The sequence below is a fragment of the Carcharhinus amblyrhynchos genome, chromosome 9 (assembly GCF_965287045.1).
Source record: "Carcharhinus amblyrhynchos chromosome 9, sCarAmb.v2.hapA, whole genome shotgun sequence".
Lineage (NCBI taxonomy): Eukaryota > Metazoa > Chordata > Chondrichthyes > Carcharhiniformes > Carcharhinidae > Carcharhinus > Carcharhinus amblyrhynchos.
Window position 1 is genome coordinate 31,284,822 of NC_137332.1, and position 23,818 is coordinate 31,308,639.

Genomic DNA, 23,818 nt, shown 5'->3' on the forward strand with positions numbered 1-23,818 from the left:
TGTCTCTGCTGCCAGGCAATCTGTAATGGGAGGCAGAACTGCTGGAATTAATGTGGGAACACCTGATACATGTGCTACCTTTAGCATGAGCTTAGTAGTCAATGCATGGCACCCCCAAGTCCAAGTATTACCCCCAAAGTATGATCGCTTGGCTCTCACACTATCAATTAACATCACCCAGTGACTGGGAGAATGAAATGAGATGTTAGCATTACCGCAACATCAAGCCTGAAACAAAAATAGTGCAAACTAGGCTTTTCAGTTTCTAAGCTAGTGGTGCGAAGTAGGGGCACATGACAAATCTGAAGACTGACCAACATGCATTGTAAACAAATCTGGGTAAATGCAGTCGGAACAGTGTAACCTAAGAGTCACCATACTCCCTTGTGGGGGATATGATGAACAAAGAAACATTAAACTATTAGCAATAATTATAAGTTAGGAAGTGTTGAAACAAAATCTAAAGGAGTAACTTAATTGTGATAACGAACTTACCTCAACCATGGTGTGCTAAACGCAACAATAAATGTTTTCCTTTTCAGTTCATTAGTGTTTTATACTTCAAACCCTCATTAGCACTGTGGCAACGTGCCATTGTAGTCAGGCATTTTGAGGGAAGAAAAGCCCCCATCCCGCCAATCTTTTATTGCACTAATTGTGGTTACAGCACTGGAGACGTTCTATTTGTTATATGTATGATCAATGTAGTAAAATCATATAGTTTCCCCCCTCTATTTCCTTATTACAAAAAGTCTCTATTTAAATAAAGCTAAGTTAATGAGAATAATGAATGATTATTACATATTCACATACACACGTACACACAAACACAGTTTGCTATGTACTGCCCAGTTTCATAAAAAAAAGGCAGCAGTAACAAGATTACAAGCATTCACTTTGATTAAAGATGCAAGGGCCTAGCATTCCAACTTTATTGCTGTCTTCAGGGTATGGTTTAATGGTAACATTAGTAACAAGCCGCCACAGCAAGCAAATTTTAAAGGACGTCGTGAAAGTGTTTATATAATAAATTGTGTATTGGAAAAGGCTGGCTGCGAAACAGATGAGCATTTTCTTATTAATTGCTTCCTTCTGTACTGCAATGTTTGACCGGATTATAACACTCTTCCCCGAAGGCACTAGGGCAGAACGACAGAAAGAAAAGAAACAACATGAAGAAATGGAAGGATATTCTTACCAGTGTTCTGAGCCAGCATTCCTCACAATGAACATGCCAACACTGGATTGATGTAAGGGGCATCGAGTAGGAGTCCTGCATAAAATAAAAAATAAACCTACTAATTTTGAAGAATGGTTTTATGAAAAATAGGAAAAGTATCTACAGTTCAGATATCATCCTCCTTTAGTTTACAAATTTCTACACAATTTAAATATCTTTGTTTTGGGGCATGGGGTGCTCTAAATTTTGTTCAACAAATAAGATCACCAAGGATTTTCTTTTAATTAAGTGTTATGCAGAAGGGTGAAAAATATGTGTGACGTAGCAACAATCATACACATCATGCTATAATCAGTGCAACACAATAATACTTAGTTTCCTCCTTTTTGCTCACCCGCCAGAAGTGTGGAACCATAGAAGTTTACAAGATAGAAGGGAGTTAGTTCGCCCATTGTGTCTAGCTAGATCCAAACCAGGACTAATCCCAATAACCTGCTTTCTCCCCAAAGCCTTGTATCAGCAACAATAGCAGCTTGTATTTATATAGGTCTTCAATGTAGTAAAATGTTCGACAGTCCTTCATAGCTACGTTATCAAATAAAAGTTGCCATGAGCCACACTGAGATTATAGTATGTCAGACGGGCAAATGTTAGGTCAAAGAGGTAGCCTTTAAGGAACATCTTAAAGAAGGAAGGAGAGGCAGAGTAGTATAGGAATAGCACTCAAGAAACAATATTTTTTAACTGTATTCCAATACATGTGACAATAATAAATCAGATCAAAAGGAAGGAATTTCCGGTGTTTGGGCCCTTGGCAGAATGATCACTAATGGTACAGCAATTAAAATTGGGGATGCTCAAGAGGCCAGAATTGGAAGGAGCACAGACATCTCAGAAGCTTGTAGGGTTGAAGAAAACTACAAAGACAGGGAGGGGCAAGGCCATTTGAAAACAAAGATGTGAATTTAAAATCAAGGTATCAAGTCAGGTTCAATAAAGTTTTGAATGTAAAGGGCAAATGGAACATGACACCATTTAGGGCATAGGCCAAAGAACATTCAATGACCTCAAGCTTAAGAAAGGTAGACTGTAGGAGGATGGCTAGGAGGGCATTAGAATAATCAGGCCTAGGGGTAACAAAGGCATGTATGAGAGCCTCAGCAGCAGATAAGCTGAGGCAGGGGCAGATTTACATAATGCAATGGAGAGAAGCAGTCTTAAGTGATGGTAGAAATATGTGGTCAGAAGTTCATCAGAAGGTCCAATGTGACACCAAGGCTGCGAACAGTCTGGGTCTAGATAGTTGTCAGAGAGAAGAATGTACTTTGTGGTGACAGAACAGAGTTGTGACAGGCACTGAAAACAATGGTTTCAATCTTCCCACTATTTAGTTAGAGACAATTGTTGCTCGCTATTTACCTCTGCTTCAAACATTTTTTCATTGCTCCCTTAAACAATGTTTAATGATCCTTGTCCAATGATCCCTGTCCAAACATCCCCTGTAGCAAAGCATTGCCTATCTCAACAGCCCCCAATGTAAAGAAGTAACCCTAATTGCTTTTTTGCAGTCTTATTAACAATTTTAAATTTAATCCTTCTTCAATGACTCCCCAGCAAAAGGAAATAAACCTGCTCATTCTCTCTCAAAATTTTCTAATCAAATTCTATTAATTTTCAGCTTAGTCTTCATTGCTCAAGTGGAAAAAGTCCCAGTGTCAAAAATCTCACTTCATAGCTAGTTTCCTATTCCTGACATCATCCCGGTGCTCTATGTCTTAAACGTCCTCTTTCTATGGGATAAACTAAATTGCATACAGTATTCTAAATATGGCTAATCAATGTTACATATTAATTCATCATTACTTTTTTACTCTTGTCATTATGCCTCTATTAATAAAACCTAAAATTCTCTTGGCCATCATTAATGATTTATTTACCCCCATGCACACTTTCAAGAAATTGTATATTTGAACTCCTAGATTTCTCTGCTCAATTATATCCTTCAGTGCCTTTCCCCATTAAGTATGTATTTAACATCTTAATTTTTTATTTCCAGATATATTACTCTAGACTACCTACATTAAATTGCATCTCCAAAGCTGAAGTCATGGTTTACTGGGCAGGAGTGATCCCCATGGTTCAACATGTTTCAGAGAGATGGGCAACCTCCAGCAAACAGCTCAAAGCACTGGGGAAGTACTACCAGTAGTGCCATTACAAGATCCTCCAAATCCAGTGCCAGGAAAAGTAGTCCAACAACAGCACCCTCACCCAAGCCAGCATGCCCAGCATCGAGGTGCTACTCACTCAAAATAGCTCTGATGGGCTGTTGTTCATATGCCTGATTTCAGACTCCCAAAGCAACTGCTCTATTCAAAACTCTGAGGCTCCCAGGAAGCTGGCAGAGACGCGCTACGGGATCCTCATACCACCCCGCAGAGTTGTGGGAGTCTCTGGCTTGCAACCAGTCAAAATGGAAATTTATTTGGGAAGGTACAACATCGCAGTGAAAAAGCATGCAGAGCTGAAATCGAGGTGTCAGAGAGTGAGAGCATACAAATCTCCAAACACCTCATCCACCTGACTCTTCAAGCACCACCTGCCTTGCATGTGGCAGAGTTTGCAGATCACACACTGGACTTATTCATTATTTCAGAACCCGGAAGCAAGTCATCCTCGATCATAAAGGACTGCCCCAGGATGAGAAACTGCATTTGCCCATTCGACTAACCTGTGTTGTCTTGCTGATATCTTAATGGAATCTCTGCAGTGCAAAAGAGGCCATTTGGTCCATCGAGTCCGCACTGACTCTCTGACACAGGCTCTCTTCCCCTGCCCTATCTTTTTTTCCCATTTGTGTTGTTTGTAGCACCTCCCTACTTAGGCGTCATTCATCTATAGATTTTCCATGCTAAAATAGCTTAATATTTCACATGACATTATTTTTCGGTCATGATTTAGCATGTTCTAGATTTTATCCAAACAGGTGAACTAGGTCATTCACCTCCATTATAAACATAGACAGACCCCAATGCTTATAGAGGGTGTGGTCGGTAAACAACATTTGTCTGCTATACACAAATGCTTGCATGACGTAGTATTGTTAATGAAATTAAAAAATAACATAGCAGCACCAGCAAATATTCAAAATATATTTCATATAGCACACAATATTTACTGACTGGGCAGCAGAGCGGCAGCAGTGACCTAATCCAAAGGTTTGTTACTGACATGCAGCTGAAGTTTCACCACAACTGTTTATAAGGCAAGTACACGATAAAGGTGCCGTCTTGTAACTAATTTCTTCCAAACAACAGCATTTTGAATGCAGCCTTGGAACATGTTTCTATGACACTAAATCTGCATTTTAAATTGCAGAACAAATGGAGGCCTAAGGGGTTGCAAAATCTTCGCACTAGCAAGTGAACACAGCTGTGTCCACACAAAATAGATATTGCTCTTAACACATGGCAACTTTGAAACTGACATTAATGCAAAGGCTGACACCGCTGATGCTACTCTGCCCTTCCCCATGACATCTTCTAACTGACCTGTTGCATACCTCTCCTTTTATATCACATTACAGCATTTCACCTTTGTTCCTTTAATTTGAACATTTGGATATTACTGGTATCCTGACACAAATCAAATGTTGAGGCTTCTCCAACAGTCTTATTAAATTCTGCTTTCAGAAAACATACCATTTAAACTTGCTGCTAAATACAAAATTAAACTGTGAAACAATAAAAGACAGCAAAAGTATAGAATATTCATACGCAAGGGCTCCTCAGTTGTCACATTTACAAACGCAATCATTTTCAAGTAGGAGGTGGGCAATTCTGAATTAAAATAAACCATGATGCCTTGCAGAAGGTAAGGGGGCATGGAGTTGGGGGTAGGGTGTTAGCGTGGATAGAGGATTGGTTGTCAAATAGGAGGCAGAGAGTGGGGGTTAATGGGTGCTATTCGGATTGGCGGTTGGTGACTAGTGGAGTGCCCCAGGGGTCGGTGCTGGAGCCTCAGCTATTTACCATTTATATAGATGATCTGGAGGAGGGAACCGAGTGTATGGTGTCAAAATTTGCTGATGACACTAAGATTGGTGGAACGGCAAATTGCGCAGAGGGTGTGGAGAGTCTGCAGAAGGATCTAGATAGGCTGGGCGAATGGGCCAGGAAATGGCAAATGGAATTTAATGTTGGCAAGTGTGAGGTGGTCCACTTTGGTAGGAATAATGGTAGGAAGGACTATGACTTACGTGGCGAAAAACTGCAGCAGGCGACGGTGCAGAGGGACCTCGGGGTCCTTGTGCATGAGTCGCAAAAACCCAGCCTGCAGCAGGTGGTCAGGAAGGCGAATGGGATGCTGGCCTTCATAGCGAGGGGGATTGAATATAAAAGTAGGGAGGTCTTGCTGCGGCTGTATAGGGCACTGGTGAGGCCGCAGCTGGAGTACTGTGTGCAGTTTTGGTCGCCGTACTTACGCAACGATATTTTGGCCTTGGAGGGAGTGCAGAGGAGGTTTACTAGGCTGATACCGGAGTTGAGGGGGTTGAGCTATGAGGAGAGGCTGAATAAACTAGGCTTGTACTCGTTAGAGTTTAGAAGAATGAGGGGAGATCTCATTGAGACATATAAGATGATGAATGGGATGGATAGGATAGAGGTGGAGAGACTCTTCCTGCTCAGAAAGGACAGTAGGACTAGGGGGCACAGCCTCAAGATAAAGGGGGGTGGTTTAGAACGGAGATAAGGAGGAACTTCTTCACTCAAAGGGTGGCGAATCTCTGGAATTCTCTGCCCGTTGAGGTGGTGGAGGCTGCCTCGCTAAATATTTTTAAGACGCGGGTTGATGGGTTTTTGATAAGCGAGGGGATTAAGGGTTATGGGGAGAGGACGGGAATGTGGAACTGAGCCACGACAGATCAGCCATGATCTTATTGAATGGCGGGGCAGGCTCGAAGGGCTAGATGGCCTACTCCTGCTCCTAGTTCTTATGAAATCCATATTCTCCCACATAATCCAAAAACTCTTGGCTAATCTGATACCTATAATTTTCTATTACCAGCATTATCACTGTCAAGGATGATTCAAAATCTCTGCACTTATCAAGCAACTTTTCATGGAATTCTGGCAAATTTCTAGAATTTTAAATATACAGTAAATGACAGAACTCTTAAGAGTATTGATAGGCAGAGGGTCTAGGTGTACAGATACACAGGTCACTGAAAGTGGCAACACAGGTGAAGAAGGTAGTCAAGAACGTATGCTTGCCTTCATTGGCTGGGGCATTGAGTTTAAAAACTGGCAAGTCACGTTGCAGCTTTATAGAACCTTAGACTGCATTTGGAATACACTGTCCAATTCTAGTTGCCACACTATCAGAAACATGTGGAGGCTTTGGAGAGGGTACAGAAAAGATTTACCAGGATGCTGCCTGATATGGAGGGCATTAGCTATGAGGAGAGGTTGGAGAAACTTGGTTTGTTCTCGCTGAAACGACAGAGGTTGAGGCATGACCTGATAGAAGTCTACAAGATTATGAGAGGCATGGACAGAATGGATAGTCAGAAGCTTTTTCCCAAGGTGGGAGAGTGAATTACTAGGGAGAATAGGTTTAAGATGCAAGAGGCATGGTTTAGAGGAGACATATGAGGCGTTTTTTTTTACACAGAGGGTTGTGGATGCCTGAACCTCACTGCCAGGGGAGGTACTGGAAGCAGATGCGATAGTAAGTTTTAAGCGGCATCTTGACAAATACATGAATAGGATGGGAATAGAGGGATACGGTCTCTGGAGGGGTAGGGGGTTTTAATTCAGATGGGCAGCATGGTGGGTGCAGGCTTGGAGGGTTGAAGGGCCTGTTCCTGTACTGTAATTTTCTTTGTTCTTGTTCTAACTTCACTCTCTGTTAATGGGGAAATGTCCATGCTAATAAAATGCTTGATCTTTTTTCAATAAATTACATTTGCAAACATGTTCACATCAAAGAACAAAATAAAGTTCTCTTCTATTTATAGTCTAAATGCCACCCATTTGTAACAGAGGATTAGAGAACAGCAAATCAATTCAACATTACATTCTCGAAAGGATTGGTTGAAATTGATTTGAACAGCAACCTCAGAAGGCTGTTTTTTGCTGTTCTGCGCATCTGAGAAAGGCATGTTCAACAACACCTCAAGTTCCTTTCTCATCCAGACGCAGATTTTAGTTGAGAGGAATGGAGCACTTCCAGTTTGGGAATATGCAACACTTCATGCAGAAGGTGAATCTCCCTCAACCTGTTACAGAAGAACGTTAACATTCTTCCTTGTACCATCTTGTTGCACAATTTCTGGCAGAGGTCAATTTTGGGTCCTTGTGCATGAGTCGCAAAAACCCAGCCTACAGGTGCAGCAGGTGGTCAGGAAGGCAATTGGGATGCTGGCCTTCATAGCGAGGGGGATTGAATATAAAAGTAGGGAGGTCTTGCTGCAACTGTACAGGGCACTGGTGAGGCCACAGCTGGAGTACTGTGTGCAGTTTTGGTCGCCGCACTTGCGCAAGGATATTTTGGCCTTGGAGGGAGTGCAGAGGAGGTTCACTAGGCTGATGCCGGAGTTGAGGGGGTTGAGCGATGAAGAGAGGCTGAATAGACTGGGCTTGTACTTGTTAGAGTTTAGAAGGATGAGGGGGGATCTTATTGAGACGTATAAGATGATGAAAGGGATGGATAGGGTAGAGGTGGAGAGGTTCTTCCCGCTCAGAAAGGACAGCAGGACTAGAGGGCACAGCCTCAAGATAAGGGGGGGGGGGGGGGGGGGGGGGGCAGTTTAGAACAGAGTTGAGGAGGAACTTCTTCACTCAAAGGGTGGTGAATCTCTGGAATTTTCTGCCCGTTGAAGTGGTGGAGGCTACCTCGCTAAATATATTTAAGACGCGGGTAGATAGGTTTTTGGTAGACAAGGGGATTAAGGGTTATGGGGAGAAAGCGGGAAAGTGGAACTGAGCCACTTCAGATCAGCCATGATCTTATTGAATGGTGGGGCAGGCTCAAAGGGCTAGATGGCCTACTCCTGCTCCTATCTCTTATGTTCTTAAGAATGCCTAGATCATGTATTCATTTTGCAGCCTATTAATTTTCCTGCTATATACCAAACCATTGCAAAACTGTGTGGAACAATACATAAAATGATGCATTTCGAAACTGAAAAAAAAAACTTCAACATCTTCATGAGTAATACTGATGACTATTTTAAAAAATAAAAGTTGTGCTCAACTCTATATGCGAAGGGAAAAAATTCATGGGGCAGCTATGCGGCTTTAAAAATGGAGGGATAACAAAGAGCCCAGCAAATGTTTTTCTACATACATGGATTAAACTTTTAAAAACGTTAATTTTTTTTTGTTAGTACTTACATTTACTCTTTATTGGTGGAAAAACATTAAAAATCAGAAGTTACAACTATTATGATGGTTAACTGAATTTCCATGCAAGTACATGGGCAACAGTGTATGGGAAAGTCCAAAGTTTGATCAGTTACTGTTTGGGAAATAAAACAAGTATCTTCATCACATCTGAATTAAATAAAATTGTTCATGAGATGTGGGCATTGCTGGCTAGGCTAACATCTATTGCCCATCCTTAAGTGGTACACCACAGTGCTGTTAGGAGGGGAGTTCCAGGAAACTGACCCAATGACAGTGGATGAACAGCAATATAGTTCCAGTCAGGATGGTTTGTGGCTCGGAGGGAACCTTGCAGGTGATGGTAATAATAATTGTGCTCCAGAACATTCCCATACCAAGCTGGGCATCCAACCAACAAGGTGGAAAACTGTCCAGGTATATCCTGTCCACAAAAAGTAGGGCAAATCCAACCTGACCAATTATCACCCTGTCAGATTACTCTCAATGATCAGCAAAGTGATGGAAGACTTTGTCGACAAGTCTATCAAGTAGCATTTACTCAATAATAACCTGCTCATTGATGCTCAGTTTGGGTTCTACCAGGGCCATTCAATGCCTGACCTCATTATAGCCTTGAATCATACATAAACAAAAGAGCTGAACTCAAGGTGAGGCAAGCGTGATTATCCTTGACATCAAGGTAACATTTGACCAAGTATGGCATTAAGGAGCCAGAGCAAAACTGGAGTCAATGGGAATCAGGGGAAAACGTTTGCACTGGTTGGAGTCATACCTAACATAAAGGATGATGGTAGTAGTTCTTGGAGGTCAATCATCTCAGCTCCAGGATATCTCTGCAGGAGTCCCTGAGGGTACTGTCCTAGGCCCAACCAACTTTAGGTGCTTCATCAATGACCTACTCTCAGAAATAGGGATGTTTGCTGATGATTGCACAACGTTCAGCACCATTCGCGGCTCCTCGTATAGTAAAGATACTGAATGTATGTAGCAAGACCTGGCATGGACTGATGTGGCAAGTAAGATTTGCACCACACAATACCAGGTAAAGACCGCACCCAATAATCTAACTGTCTCCCCTTCAGTAAAGGAGCTCACAAAGTGGAAACAGTTGGAGTGAGAGATTGTGTTGTAAGAAATTTGGTTCAGGTGGTAATTTGATGTCGGGGGGAGGGAGGGGGTGGTTTGGTGGTGTGCTCCTTTTTCTAGTTTTTCTAGGTCTGCAATAGCCAGTGAGTTTTCCTCCTTTGTTTCCAAGCTAGGTGAATGCAAATTTCTATTTCTTTATCTATGTAAATTATGAAATAATTAACTAATTAAGCAAATAAGTTTGGACAGAAATGGCAGGGCTGGTGGTGCATCATGACTGCAGTATATGGCAATCTGTGGAATGCAGTACAATCCCTGACAAACACATCTGCAGCTTAGGCAGCTTCCGCTCAGAGTTGCTGAGCTAGATTCTGAGCTGTGGACATTGCAGGACATCAGGAAAGAGTTAGTTGGACACTTCTTTCTAGAAAACAGTCACATCCTTAGGTTAAGCAGAGTTGGTCAATGGGCAAGGGAGGAGTGAAGGACCATGGTCAGGCAGATGTGGAGAATCGGTATATCGTGATGGAAGGGTTTCAGCCCCTGACTTTGTCCAACAGACTCGAGGTTCTGTGTGGAAAAGGAGAAGGATCGCAAGGTGGATGAGTGAACCAGCCTGGCACCATGGTGAAGGATATCATTGAAGCTGGAGCAGCAAAGAGAATGCGGCAGTGATAGGAGATAGTATAGTCAGGGGGATAGATATTGTTCACTGAAGCCATGACCATGAGCTCCAAAGGTTGTGTTGACTGCCTGATAACAGGGTTAAGGACAACTCTTTTCAGCTGGAGAAGAACCAGCAGTCATGTTACATGTGGAAACTGACAACATGCAGAACCGGGAATGATATTCTGCTAAGTGAATTTGAGGGGTTAGGGTCCAAATTTAAAAGCAGAACATCAAAGGTAAAGCATCTCCTGTATGTTACACGAACCATGTGCCAACTGACATAAGAATAAGCAGATTACAGAATTAAATGCATGGCTCAAACTGTGGCGTGGAAAAAAGGGATTTTGATTCACCGTGTACTGGCATCAATACTCACAATATAGCAATGGGGGTAAAGACAAGCAGAGTCGGTCAGGAAGGGACATAAAGTTGAATAAACATTATGCAATGGTGAATGAGGTCATTGCAGGGAATAGAAGTAAAAAATTACAGCATAAACAGGCCCTTCGGCCCACAAGTTGCGCCGAACATGTCCCTACCTACTAGGCTTACCTATAACCCTCTAACTTACTAAGTCCCATGTACTTATCCAAAAGTCTCTTAAAAGACTCTATCGAATCTGCCTCCACCACCACTGCCAGCAGCAGATTCTACGCACCCACCACCCTCTGAGTGAAGAACTTACCCCTGACATCTCCTCTGTAACTACTCCCCAGCACCCTAAACCTGTGTACTCTTGTGGCAGCCATTTCAGCCTGGGAAAAAGCCTCTGAGAATCCACTCAATCAATACCTCTCAACATCTTATACACCTCTATCAGGTCACCTCTCATCCTTTGTCTCTCTAAGGAGAAAAGACCGAGCTCTCTCAACCTATCCTCGTAAGGCAAGCCATCTAATCTAGGCAACATCCTTGTAAACCTCCTCTGCACCTTTTCTATGGCTTCCACATCTTTCCTGTAATGAGACAACCAGAACTGAGCACAGTACTCCAAGTGGGGTCTGACCAGGGTCTTACACAGCTGCAGCATTATCTCCCGACTCCTAAACTCAATTCCTCAATTGATGAAGGCCAGTATACCATACGCCTTCTTAACCACATCATCTACCTGTGAAGAGGATTTGAGCGTCCAATGAACCTGGACCCCAAGATCCTTCTGATCTGCCAGGAGTCTTACCCTTAATATTCTATTCTGTCATCCTATTTGCCCTGCCAAAATGAATCACCACACACTTACCTGGGTTGAAGTCCATCTGCCACTTCTCCGCCCAGTCTTGCATCCTATCTATGTCTCGTTGCAACTTCTGATATCCCTCCACACTACCCACAACACCTCCAACCTTTGTGTCATCGGCAAACTTACCAACTCATCCCTCCACTTCCTCATCCAGGTCATTTATAAAAATCACAAAGAGCAAGGGTCCCAGAACAGATCCCTGGGGCACCCCACTGGTGACTGACCTCCGTGCAGAAAAAGATCCAACTACAACCATTCTTTGCCTTCTGTGGGCAAGCCAGTTCTGGATTCACAAAGCAATGTCCCCTTGGATACCATGCCCTCTCTATATTAATGACTTAGATGTAGAGACAGAGAGTAGTGTATCAAAAAGTTTGCTGCTGATGCTAAGCTAGGTGGGCAAGTAAGTTTGGGGAGGACAGAGTGCTGCAAAGGGATACTGACAGGTTAAGTGAATAGGTGACAAGTTAGCAGATGGAATAGAATGTAGGGAAGCTATTCATTTTGTTTGTAAGAATAAAAAAAGCAGAATATTTTGTAAAAGTTGTGAAACTTGTAAATATTGGATGTTCAAAGAGACTTGGGTGTACTTGTACAAGAAATGCAAAAGTTGGCACACAGGAGATGCAAGCAATTGGGGAGGCAAATGGCATGCTGGCCTTTATAGCAAAGGATTAGAGTACAAGAATAAAGAAGTATTGCTGAGATTGTACAGGGTTTTGCTAAGACCACATCTGAAATGAGCGCAGTTTTGGTCTCCACATTTAAGAAAGAATTTACTTGCATTGGAGGCGGTACAGTTAAGAGTCACTAAATTGGTCCATAGGATGAGGAGGTTGTTCTATGATGAGAGGCTAAGTAAACTGGGCTTATATTTTCTGTTGTTTGTAAGAATGAGTGGTGATCTCATTGAAACCTAAAAAATTCTGAAGAGGTTCTATATGTGGACCCTGGGAGATTATTTTCACTAGTCAGGGAGTCTAAAACATGGGGATAAAAGCAAAGTAGTGCAGATATTGGAATCTGAAACAAAAGCAGAAAATGCTGGAAAATTGGTAAAGAGAAAGGATGCTATCAGACCTGATGAGATTTTCCAGCATTTTCTGTTCTAAAACATGGGGACACAGTTTCAGGATAAGGGGGTCAATCATTTAGGACTGAAATGAGGAAAAATTGCTTCACTCAAATGACTGTGAAACTTTGGAATTCTCTACCTGGGAGAATTGTGGATGTTTCATCATTGAAAACATTTAAGGCTGTGTAGATGTATTTTTGGTCTTGCAGGGAATTAAGGAATATCAGGAGAAGGTGGGAAAATGGAGTTGAAGTCCAAGATCAGCCCTGATCGCATTGATTGGTGGAGGAGGCTCTAAGGGCCACACGATCTACATCTGTTTCTATTTCTTGTGTTGCCACTCAACGGCATTACCCACACAGAATCCCTACCATCAATATCCTGGGGATTCCACTGACCAGAAACTAAATTGGGCCAGCCATACAAATACTACAGCTATAACAGCAGATCAGAAGCCTTCTACAACAAACAAGTCAGTAGTGTGATGTAGCACTCTTTCAAGTGCCTGGATAAGTGCAGTTCTAACAACCAAGAAGCTCAACATCATCCAGCAAAAAGCAGCCTGCTTGACTGGCATCACCTTAAACATTCACTCTCTCTATCATTGACAGACAGTGACAACACAGTGCATCATCTGCAAAATGCATTGAAGGAACTTACTGGAGGAACATTGAAGGAAATTTACTGGAGTTCTATGAGGATGTGTCTAGGGCAGTGGATAGAGGAGAGCCAGTGGATGTGGTCTTTCTGGATTTTCAGAAGGCGTTTGACAAGGTACCTCACAAGAGGTTATTGCAGAAGGTCAGGGGACATGGAGTTGGGGGTAGGGTGTCAGCGTGGATAGAGGATTGGTTGTCAAATAGGAGGCAGAGAGTGGGGGTCAATGGGTGCTATTCGGATTGGCGGTTGGTGACTAGTGGGGTGCCCCAGGGGTCGGTGCTGGGGCCTCAGCTATTTACCATTTATATAGATGATCTGGAGGAGGGAACCGAGTGCAGGGTGTCGAAATTTGCTGATGACACCAAGATTGGGGGAAAGGCAAATTGTGCGGAGGGTGTGGAGAGTCTGCAGAAGGATCTAGATAGGCTGGGCGAATGGGCCAGGAAATGGCAAATGGAATTTAATGTTGGCAAGTGTGAGGTGGTCCACTTTGGTAGGAAGAATGGTAGGAAGGACTATTACTTACGTGGCGAAAAACTGCAGCAGGCGACGGTGCAGAGGGACCTCGGGGTCCTTGTGCATGAGTCGCAAAAACCCAGCTTGCAGGTGCAGCAGGTGGTCAGGAAGGCGAATGGGATGCTGGCCTTCATAGCGAGGGGGATTGAATATAAAAGTAGGGAGGTCTTGCTGCAGCTGTATAGGGCATTGGTGAGGCCGCAGCTGGAGTACTGTGTGCAGTTTTGGGCGCCGCACCTGCGCAAGGATATTTTGGCCCTGGAGGGAGTGCAGAGGAGGTTTACTAGGCTGATACCGGAGTTGAGGGGATTGAGCTATGAGGAGAGGCTGAATAAACTAGGCTTGTACTCGTTAGAGTTTAGAAGAATGAGGGGAGATCTCATTGAGACGTATAAGATGATGAATGGGATGGATAGGATAGAGGTGGAGAGACTCTTCCCGCTCAAAAAAGACAGTAGGACTAGGGGGCACAGCCTCAAGATAAAGGGGAGGTGGTTTAGAACGGAGTTGAGGAGGAACTTCTTCACTCAAAGGGTGGTGAATCTCTGGAATTCTCTGCCCGTTGAAGTGGTGGAGGCTGCCTCGCTAAATATTTTTAAGAAGCGGGTTGATGGGTTCTTGATAAGAGAGGGGATTAAGGGTTATGGGGAGAGGGCGGGAAAGTGGAACTGAGCCACAACAGATCAGCCATGATCTTATTGAATGGCGGGGCAGGCTCGAAGGGCTAGATGGCCTACTCCTGCTCCTATTTCTTATTTCTTATGTTCTTAACTTACCAAAGTAGCACCTTCCAAATGTGTGACTACTATCACCTTGAAAGACAAAGGTAGCAAATGCACAGGAACACACCATTCTGACTTAGAACTTCATTGTTGACAGATCAAAATCCTGGAACTCCCTTCCTAACAACCCTCTGGGTGTACCTGCACTAGATGGACAGCAGCAGTTCAAGGCAGTGACTCACCACTACCTTCTCAAGGGCAATTAGGGATGGGCAACAAACACTGGCCTAGACAGCAACATTCACATTTCCTGAAAGAATATTTTAAAAAGGGTTTGTTGTGTGACTATCAAATGTGAAAAGGATTGACTTCAAGAGTCCCAAAATTAAAAAAAGCTTACTGATAGTCAATATCAAGGTTCACACATGTATGGCCAATTGTGAAATGCACCTGAAACTCTTTGAACCATACTGCAGCAACAATTCAATACCTTCAGAAGGAAAAAGGATGGGAAAAATCTACTGGATGGTAAAAAACAATTACAATCTTTACAACTGTCATGAGTAACACAGCATTATTTGAAATATTTACACTGGCTTTGAAAGGTATACCAATATTGAGACAGATGTTTTGAAGGAGATTCCGCTTCTTGATCCAATACTCTTTCCACAAAAATGCAATCATGTAACTACATAATATTTTAAATCATTTTAAATTGAAGTTTCTTACACAATAGAAAAGCTAAAAGCTCTAAAAATGGATCAGATTACCACTAGGAGGAGCTAAAATACCAATTAGAAATGTTTTTTGTCCAAGCTGCCTTTCCACATGCTGATTATCTGTTGGATAACAAAGTGTCCATGGAAAGGACAGTATTATTTTACCTCCATAATCGTATTGAGACTGACCAGAAGCATTTTCATCATAGGAAATTGCGTGGAGAACCAAACCGAACCTAATCTAACCTAACAGTTGCCGCTCTAAATAAGGTTATCGAGTCTCACAACAATTCGGGAGAAACAGAAATATTTAACAGGAAAACTTGCATCTATCAGAATGAATTTTTTTTTAAGTTTTTAAGAACATACCAAGTCTGCAGATCTTGTAAGAGGGTGCTTTGCCCCACCTTATATGCATTCATGGTCTAGCTCTCAAATAAAACATGCTGATGAAAATTAATCTTTCCTATGGGCTGTAATCTTTACTTACACATACAAAAATTTCTATTTTTGTCTGGCACTCTCACCATGATTGCTCAAGGAACTTCACAAATATGATTTTCAAGATTTCTTAAAAAGGCTACATAATACACCATGCTTTCATTAAGTAAGTAGAATATGGCATCATTTCTGAGGCATTTGGTGAAATTCAGTAAGAAACAGACACTGAACATTTAATAGTCATTCTATGTTCTCAGTCATGAATGACTTTAAGTGAAACTACTATTGATTTGGGCATTTAACTGGAGGCATTCTTCACAGATTTCCGCTCATATTGGGATATATAACACAGCACATTGTGCTTATAAGTTTTAAAATTAAGATGAAATTGATGCTGTTGATGAACTGCAACTTTACAGCAGTTGTGAAGCTGCTCAGAGTGTCAGCTTGTTAGTATCCTATTTCCAGACTCTCTCCAAGTGAGCATCCACTCAGCAAGGGAAGCCAGCCATAGGTTAGTACATGCATTTACACTCTGGGCCCACGAGCGGAGGATGCATATCAACAAGTCAAGAGTAAGAAACCGGTCAAGTGAAATTCAGTTTATATTTCATCATATCATCCTGCCCACCAAACTTCCAGCTTCTTTCTATAGAATTTTGATCCTTCCAAACATGGAGTTAAATCTCGCCAAGTTTTCCCTTTACTAGACTTAATACTATTTTTATTAATTTAAGTTTGTATCATTTTGTTCTCACTTCGTGATTTATTCTTGAACAGAATTCAACATCCAACAAAATTAAGCATTCAAGCTTCTCTCCACTCATTCTTAAGCATTTTAAGTGTTTTCCAAAGTTCATCCACAATCAATGTTGTGGCTCTTTGCTCCCTCTCCCAGTATATGTTCATGAGCTGTAGAAACCAGAACGGAACACAATATTAACCAGTAAAGTGTAAATCCTCAACACAACTTATTCTGGATATATATTTCAGCATTCCATTTTTTTTAAATTGCTCACCATAGTGTCGACATTGAAATAGGTCAATCTAATATCTCTTCTGCTAATTTAATCCCAATCGTCACCTATGTATGTTTATTCTTAGAATCAGCATGGAATCACTTCTACTTTCCATGAAATTTTATCCAAAGTTGCTTTACCTCATTGCAAAGATGATCAAAATCATCCTGCTAGTTCTTTTCCCCCCACAAATTCTCAATTGCCCTATTTTTGTGCCATCAAAAAGCTTACTTTTGTTTTTGATACCTGAGTCATTAATCTGGATTAAAAACAATATTAGTTACAGCCACCTGCAGCATCCCATGCTACACACTCCCAAATTCTATCATTACTCATTTGATGAGAACTGCCTGTTTCTATTTATTTAATACCTAAATTTAGATTCAATCGCCTCTTTTATCTTTGGTTCTGGAAGTTGTGACATTGAATGATGTTGGCCTGGGTCCAAGAGCAGATAGTTGAGAGATGCCAGCGTTAACAGCGCAGTAAGGAGGAGAAGCCATTGTTTTAGCTGTGACTGGATAGGCAAGTATGAAACAAACTAAGGTCATTGTCACACAACTGGTTAACAACAAAGAGGATGATGGAACTGTTGTTCCATATCAAAGGCTGCAGAGAAGAAAAAGTGAAATAATGCACTATGGTCAAAGTGATAGAGATTGTCATTTGTGACTTTGATTAGGATCATTTCAGCGTTGTGCCAGGGACAGAAACCTGATAGGAGACATTCAAACACAAAAATCGCTAAAAGACGGTCATGGATTTGGGATGCAAAAACACAAACTCTCGATTTTTGTCTCAAATTTTATTACACTCTTTGGCCAATGTCTCAGGCTGAACCAGACTGTCTCCAAATCAGCATCCTGTTCAACCGTGAGCTAAACTTCTGGTTCCATATTCTACCAGTCACAAAAGGCTGCATTTGTCTACCTCTATAACAAGCATGTCTACGTAGTTGATTTCCTGCTGAAACCTCACCTTCAGATGTGATTATGCCAATGCTCTACTGGCCAGCCACCAGTATCCTCTGTCCTCTGTAAACCTCAAATCATTCCTTTGGATGCCCAATGTTGTGTGTTCATCATCGCAGTTCTGGCTGATCTAGGCTGATTTCCAATCCTCAAATATCTCAAATTTAAAATAGCTACATTTAAGTTCCTCTTTTTTATCTGATCCTTTTCTAACTTTGCGGCTTTCTGCAGCCCCATAAAGTAGTGAATTTACTCCCAAAGACATCTCACTCTTTATTCCTCTGACCCAAACATCATGCATCCCTCCTCCCTATCTCCTTCACCCTGCCACTGGCAGTATACTTTTAGGTACCTGGATCCCACACTTTGCGATTTCTTCCCTGAATACATTCAGATTTCTGTCATCCTTGAAGGCTGTTGTTGGAACTCAATTCTTCAGCAAGCTCTAGATCACCCTTCCTAACTTTTCCTTGCGTTCTGCATTCACTTTTCATTATACTCTAAGGCGTTTAGAACCTTTTTGTTCTTTTCTTTTCTACTCATTTGGTTACAAACTATTTAGCTTGCATTTGTTTTCCTATTGTATATTGCTATCTTGTAGGTTGGACATTATTGTTTTAAAAGTGTTCTATTTCTCTTCTAGTAATATTCTTGAGCTATAACCCAGTTAAATTTCTCCTCAATCATCCCTCATCCCTTTGAAATTTGTTTAAAGACTGTCCTGATCCTTTCTGTTGCTGGCTGCCAAATAAACCAAAATTTAATCATGATGTGATTACTGGTTCCCTAAGGCTTCACTACTACTATATTGTGCATGCTATCCTTGTCACTCGTAAGAACTTGACCTCGACACAAATTGCTCCTAGTGGGTTTCATAACATATTGGGAAAGCATTCTCTACTTCTAGATTACCACAATGGACCAAGTTCATCGACTCTGATTCAGCCAGACTTCCATTTGGCATTCACAATTAATACTGAATTGATTGAAGACAAGCATTATTACAACTGATTTTTCAGTGCAAACAAAAACCATAAAACTAAACTCAAGTAATGAAGGTATTTTTGTCTGCCTAGCTCACCCTTCTTTCGAAATCCATGGTTTTCTCTAATCTGACTCCAAAATGCCAACTCTGCAGTTTCTGGATGGCAGACTTGTACTCCAATGACTTGACATAGCTCAGCATTCTCAGAGCTTTGTTAATTACTGTGCCACAATGACTGGTGGTGCTAACTATAACTCCAAAATGCAACAATTTGTCTGCTAGTCAGTTCAGCACCTCAAGTGCATTTCCCATTTGTTCCCCTCAAGTGATGCCTGACCGAATTTCATTTGCCATTGTTTGAGCTACTTACAAAATTTGCTGAAGGCCTTCCATACTTCTTTGCAACCACCTCAGCCTGATAAATTCTCCACAGTATAGGCAACAAATGAAAATATTGGGCACGATTTTATCCCACTCCACAGCGTGTTTAGCGACAGTGGGAGACGGCCTGCATTTTCTGGCGAGGTCTTGTGGTCCTGTCATTGTCAAAGGGATTGTCTGCTGAACGCATGCCTTGCCACCGGGAAACTGTCGGTGGGACCATGAACAATCGGCTGGTGTGAACGCGAGCAAGATTTTAGCAACTGCTTCTAAATTCCGATTGATGAGTTAGATAAGCAAAAGTAAACAATCGTATACCAATCTCTCAGTACTTCTGAGCAGCCTGACGTAAAACCCATGGCTTATTCAGTTTTACTACAGATACTTACATATTTAATCATGTGTAAAACACTGTTATGCAGAACTTTCAATGTCAACTTAGCTGGTGATTTCCTCAGCATTGTCAATGAGGAAAGCTCGGGCAGCATATTCCTCCCACTGAAGCTGACATTTAATTAGTTTGTTTCCAACTAACAATCCACAAACTTATTCCTGATGATTGGTGGTTACTGTAAGATTGATAAATTTTGGCACAGTGGTTAGCACTGCTGCCTCACACAGACAAGGACCCAGGTTCGTTTCCCAGCTTGGGTCACTGTCTGTGCAGAGTCTGCACATTCCTTCTGTGTCTGCCCGAGTTTCCTCTGGATGCTCCAGTTTCCTCCCAGTCTGAAAGATATTCTGGTTAGATGCATTCAGTTAGCCTTGGCCATGCTAAATTCTCCCTCAGTGTGGCCGAACAGGCACCGGAGTTAGGCGTCTAGGGAATTTTCACAGTAACTTCATTGCAGTGTTAATGTAAGCCTACTTGTGACACTAATAAATAAATAAAAACTATTCAGATTGTTCTCTCAATTTTTAGTCTGGAGATCGGCATCATGTTATCTCACTTCTAATCAAGTGAGACCTTCTGACTTCACCAATTTCTTCATGGTGACTGTCAGTAGATTTTGTTATTAAACAGCTTGGGTGTATATCAGCTGTCCTAAAGATATATTTGTCTTGAATCCATCCGGGTGATCTCAAAACGAAGCTGATACGTACAACCTCCTATGATAAGATATAAGATGATGAATGGGATGGATAGGATAGAGGTGGAGAGACTCTTCCCGCTCAAAAAAGACAGTAGGACTAGGGGGCACAGCATCAAGATAAAGGGGAGGCGGTTTAGAACGGAGTTGAGGAGGAACTTCTTCACTCAAAGGGTGGTGAATCTCTGGAATTCTCCTGCTCCTATTTCTTATGTTCTTATGTTCTTATGATGGTGGCATGCTACATGCCTTCTCCAGTGTCCGTTTCAAGAAATAGGTTTCTCAGTGTGTTACACATTTTTGATTCAATGTCAGTTTAAATTAGGGCTATATCCTGCCTGCATCACTCTTCAATGAGAACTTTCCTACCACTATAATCTATGTTAAATTTGATCATTTCCAGTCCCTTCTTTGCAGCCTCTTTTTGACGGTTTTTGCACTTTTCACGGCACTTTCTCTCATTTTGCACCTTATAATCTTTGTGAATTTGCTTTTATTTATTTCACATAACGGTGTCATGTTAATCTATTTGTGCTCCCATCTGTTTGGTCTCAATTTACAATGCATGGGATGTATTTATTTATTTTCCATGCTCAGAGGATGCCTTTAAATACATTCCATTCAGCATCAACTGAGCTTTCCCCGAATACTTCCCTCAATCTATTTTTTAAGCTCTTCCAACATTCCCTTGAAGTAGTTCTTTTCAAACTGTTTGGCTAGACACTAGTACCATTGTTATCTCCTTATACACAGTAGCCAAAACCCTACCCAAGGCAGGCAAGGTTCCCAGAATGAAAATCTCCATTGGCCTTGGGTGGATTTTTACAATCTCATCTGAGCAAGGCCGTAAAATCCCGCCCACTATGTCTTGATCATTATTATTCTGCCCAAGCATCTATAGCTACCCTCACTGTTGGTTAACGTGCATCAAACCATTATTTTTTTTTTCTTATGATATCAGTTCCACAATTCCACTAATTTATATTTTTTCTAGAATACGTAAAACAATCTGTACTTTCTGTCAATCCTGAACACCGTGTAACCATGACAGATTTATTCTCCATGTAGCACGATTAGGCCCTCTTCTATTCCTTCCACATTCATGCACAGATCTACATTTTACTTAAGTGCAACTATGCTATTCACAGCAACTACTGGCAGTAGTGGGTTTCAGATTCCTATCATTTCATGGATAAAGAACTCCCCTTGAATACCCCACTTAGTTTATTAGCTTCTAGTTTTAGGCACCCTAATAAGTGAACACATTTTCTCAACTTCCACCCTATCAACATGTTTTGTTATCTTAAAGACCTTTATCAGGTAACATTTAGCCTTCTCTTTTCTAGAAAAAAGAGCAACAGCTTGTAAAGTCTTTCACTTTTCCCCTTGGGAAATATTCACATTTTGCATTGATCTGAAGTAGTTTCACATTGCAGCAATGGTTAAGTTGCAGTATCATTACAGAGTCAAGTTCTGAACCAACTTTACAGCACAACCTTTACAGTGTACCAACAGAGATAAAATACTGCAGATGCAGGAATCTATAGAATACCTCTCCTCAATCACAAAACAGGCAGTTTTGCTCTTATGTCCAGAATTGTCATGGAATACAATTTAAATGCCATATCAATGGCATTACAATTGCAGAGTTCCCCATTATTAACATCCCAGGGGTTACCATTAATCTCAAACTTAACTGGACCAGCCATATAAATATCATGAACAGAAGAGCAAGTCAGAGATTGAGAATTCTGTGGTGAGTAACTCACCTTTGACTCCCTAATGCCTATCTACAAGGGACAAGTCACAAGTTTGATGGATATCCTCCATTTGTCCCAAGACATTCAGCATCAGCCAGGAAAAAGTAGCCCACTTGATGGGCACCTCATCATCAACTTAAACATCGGTTCTCTCCACCATCAATGCATAGTGGCAGTAGCGTGTACCATGTACCATTTACAAGATATACTGCAGCAACTCACCAAGGCTCTTTCAATAGCAACTTCCAAACCTATGACCTCAACCACTAAGAAGGATGAGTGACAGGTTCATGTGAACACCATCACCTGCAAGTTTCCCTCCAAGCCACACATCACCCTGACTTGGAAATACATTGCCATTCCTTAACCGCCACTGAGTCAAAATTCTGGGACTCCCTTCCTAACACACTGTTGGTGTAGCTACATCACATGGACTGCAGCAGTCCAAGAAGGCAGCTTAACACCAGCCACTCAAGGGCAATTAGGATGGACAACAACAATGCTGGCCTAAACAGCAACACACACTCACTGTGAAAGAATACACCTTTTAAAAAACTGATTTCAAAGGTGACCAGAGAACACATCGGATCTCCAAAATTCTTTAAAAACTGTACAGTGTTTCATACTGCAGTGTGATTTCAGTGCAGTGTCAAAGTAGGAATGAAAAGTGGTTGACGGGATGGTCTTTTGTCTTTTTGGGATATTTCTCAACTTACCTGCAAATAATTTAAAAGTTTACATAACATGGGAAACTGCCCACAAGGACTCCATAAATATTGAAAATTTATGTTTCGTGAAGGAAACTTTGTGCTTGTAGTCAAAAATACATGGAGGTCACTTCAGCATGAAGATTGGGAGTACTTGTCAAGAATGTGATCTGGCTGGAACAAATATTGGAGCCACCAATCTGAATCTCAAAGTGCACCATGAGGCAATCTAGGAGATTACTGAAGAGTCACGATAATTTTCTTAAATAAAGCGCCAACTGATTTTTCCCTGTGGATGCCTATAATGAAGATTTGTTGTGAACGCTGAATGAATACTGCAGCTGTAATGGCTCGGGTTTTGCAGTAAGAATAAATGTGAGGCTATCAGTGCTCACTATTACAAAAGCAGTAAAGTGGATAGCAACTTTCAGCATCTACAGATGCACAGATAAACACGGAAGTCAGATATTTTTGTCTAATATCCCCTGCTCTTCCATAAGTTCACTGCCCCAGTATCTTGCCAAAGGAATTAGTGTTCCCATATATGTCACAGTGTGAAATTAGAGCAGCCATCCATTAGTTATCTGCTAAACATGCTAGAAAAAAAGCAAGGCTTTTTCGTTGAAGTATAATTGAATTTCAATAGAGTGACAAAGCTTAATTACTGCCAAACAGCCTCTCTGGCAATAAAAAATTACCGTTATAAGTGTGGAGCTTCATTCCTTCAGTCTTTATCTATTGCTGAAAATTTAAAAAGTAACTTTTCCCTGTCTCTTTATCTCTCACTTAATCCCTTATTTCTTTCCTTCTCTTTACTTCACTTTCAATACGTGCTTTTACAAATCAATTAAACATTCTATCTTACAACTAAATATAGTTGTGCATAAAGCCAAACTGGATCTCTTAAAGGGAAGATGCATGGTAGCTGAAGCAAGTGCTTACAGCTATAGCTGAAGAGAATCTGACCTGGGAAAGGGCAAGGAATAACACAACAGAAGTGAGAACGGAAAATATTTTCGGGCACTGCAATGAAGGCCTTGGCAGAGGAGGTGGAAAGTAGTGATGTTGTATGTTTGTAGGGGGCTAGGTGGCCTTCCAACACAATGTCAAAGAGTAGTGAGAGCAAACAGATATGGAGGCTATGGCCAGGAGTCAAGATCCAAGGACCTGGATCAGACCTGCAAAAAATT

General features: G+C 41.5%; 1 protein-coding gene across 2 annotated transcripts in view; it reads right to left on the reverse strand.

The window, feature by feature from the left end:
- Positions 1-23,818, reverse strand: part of rnf220a (ring finger protein 220a) — a 470,498-nt gene that overhangs the window by 20,107 nt on the left and 426,573 nt on the right. For both annotated transcript variants that reach the window (XM_080195392.1, XM_080195391.1), the window contains one exon: positions 1,199-1,273. In XM_080195392.1, the coding sequence (XP_080051518.1) occupies positions 1,199-1,273 (75 nt within the window). The remainder of the gene's footprint in view (positions 1-1,198; positions 1,274-23,818) is intronic.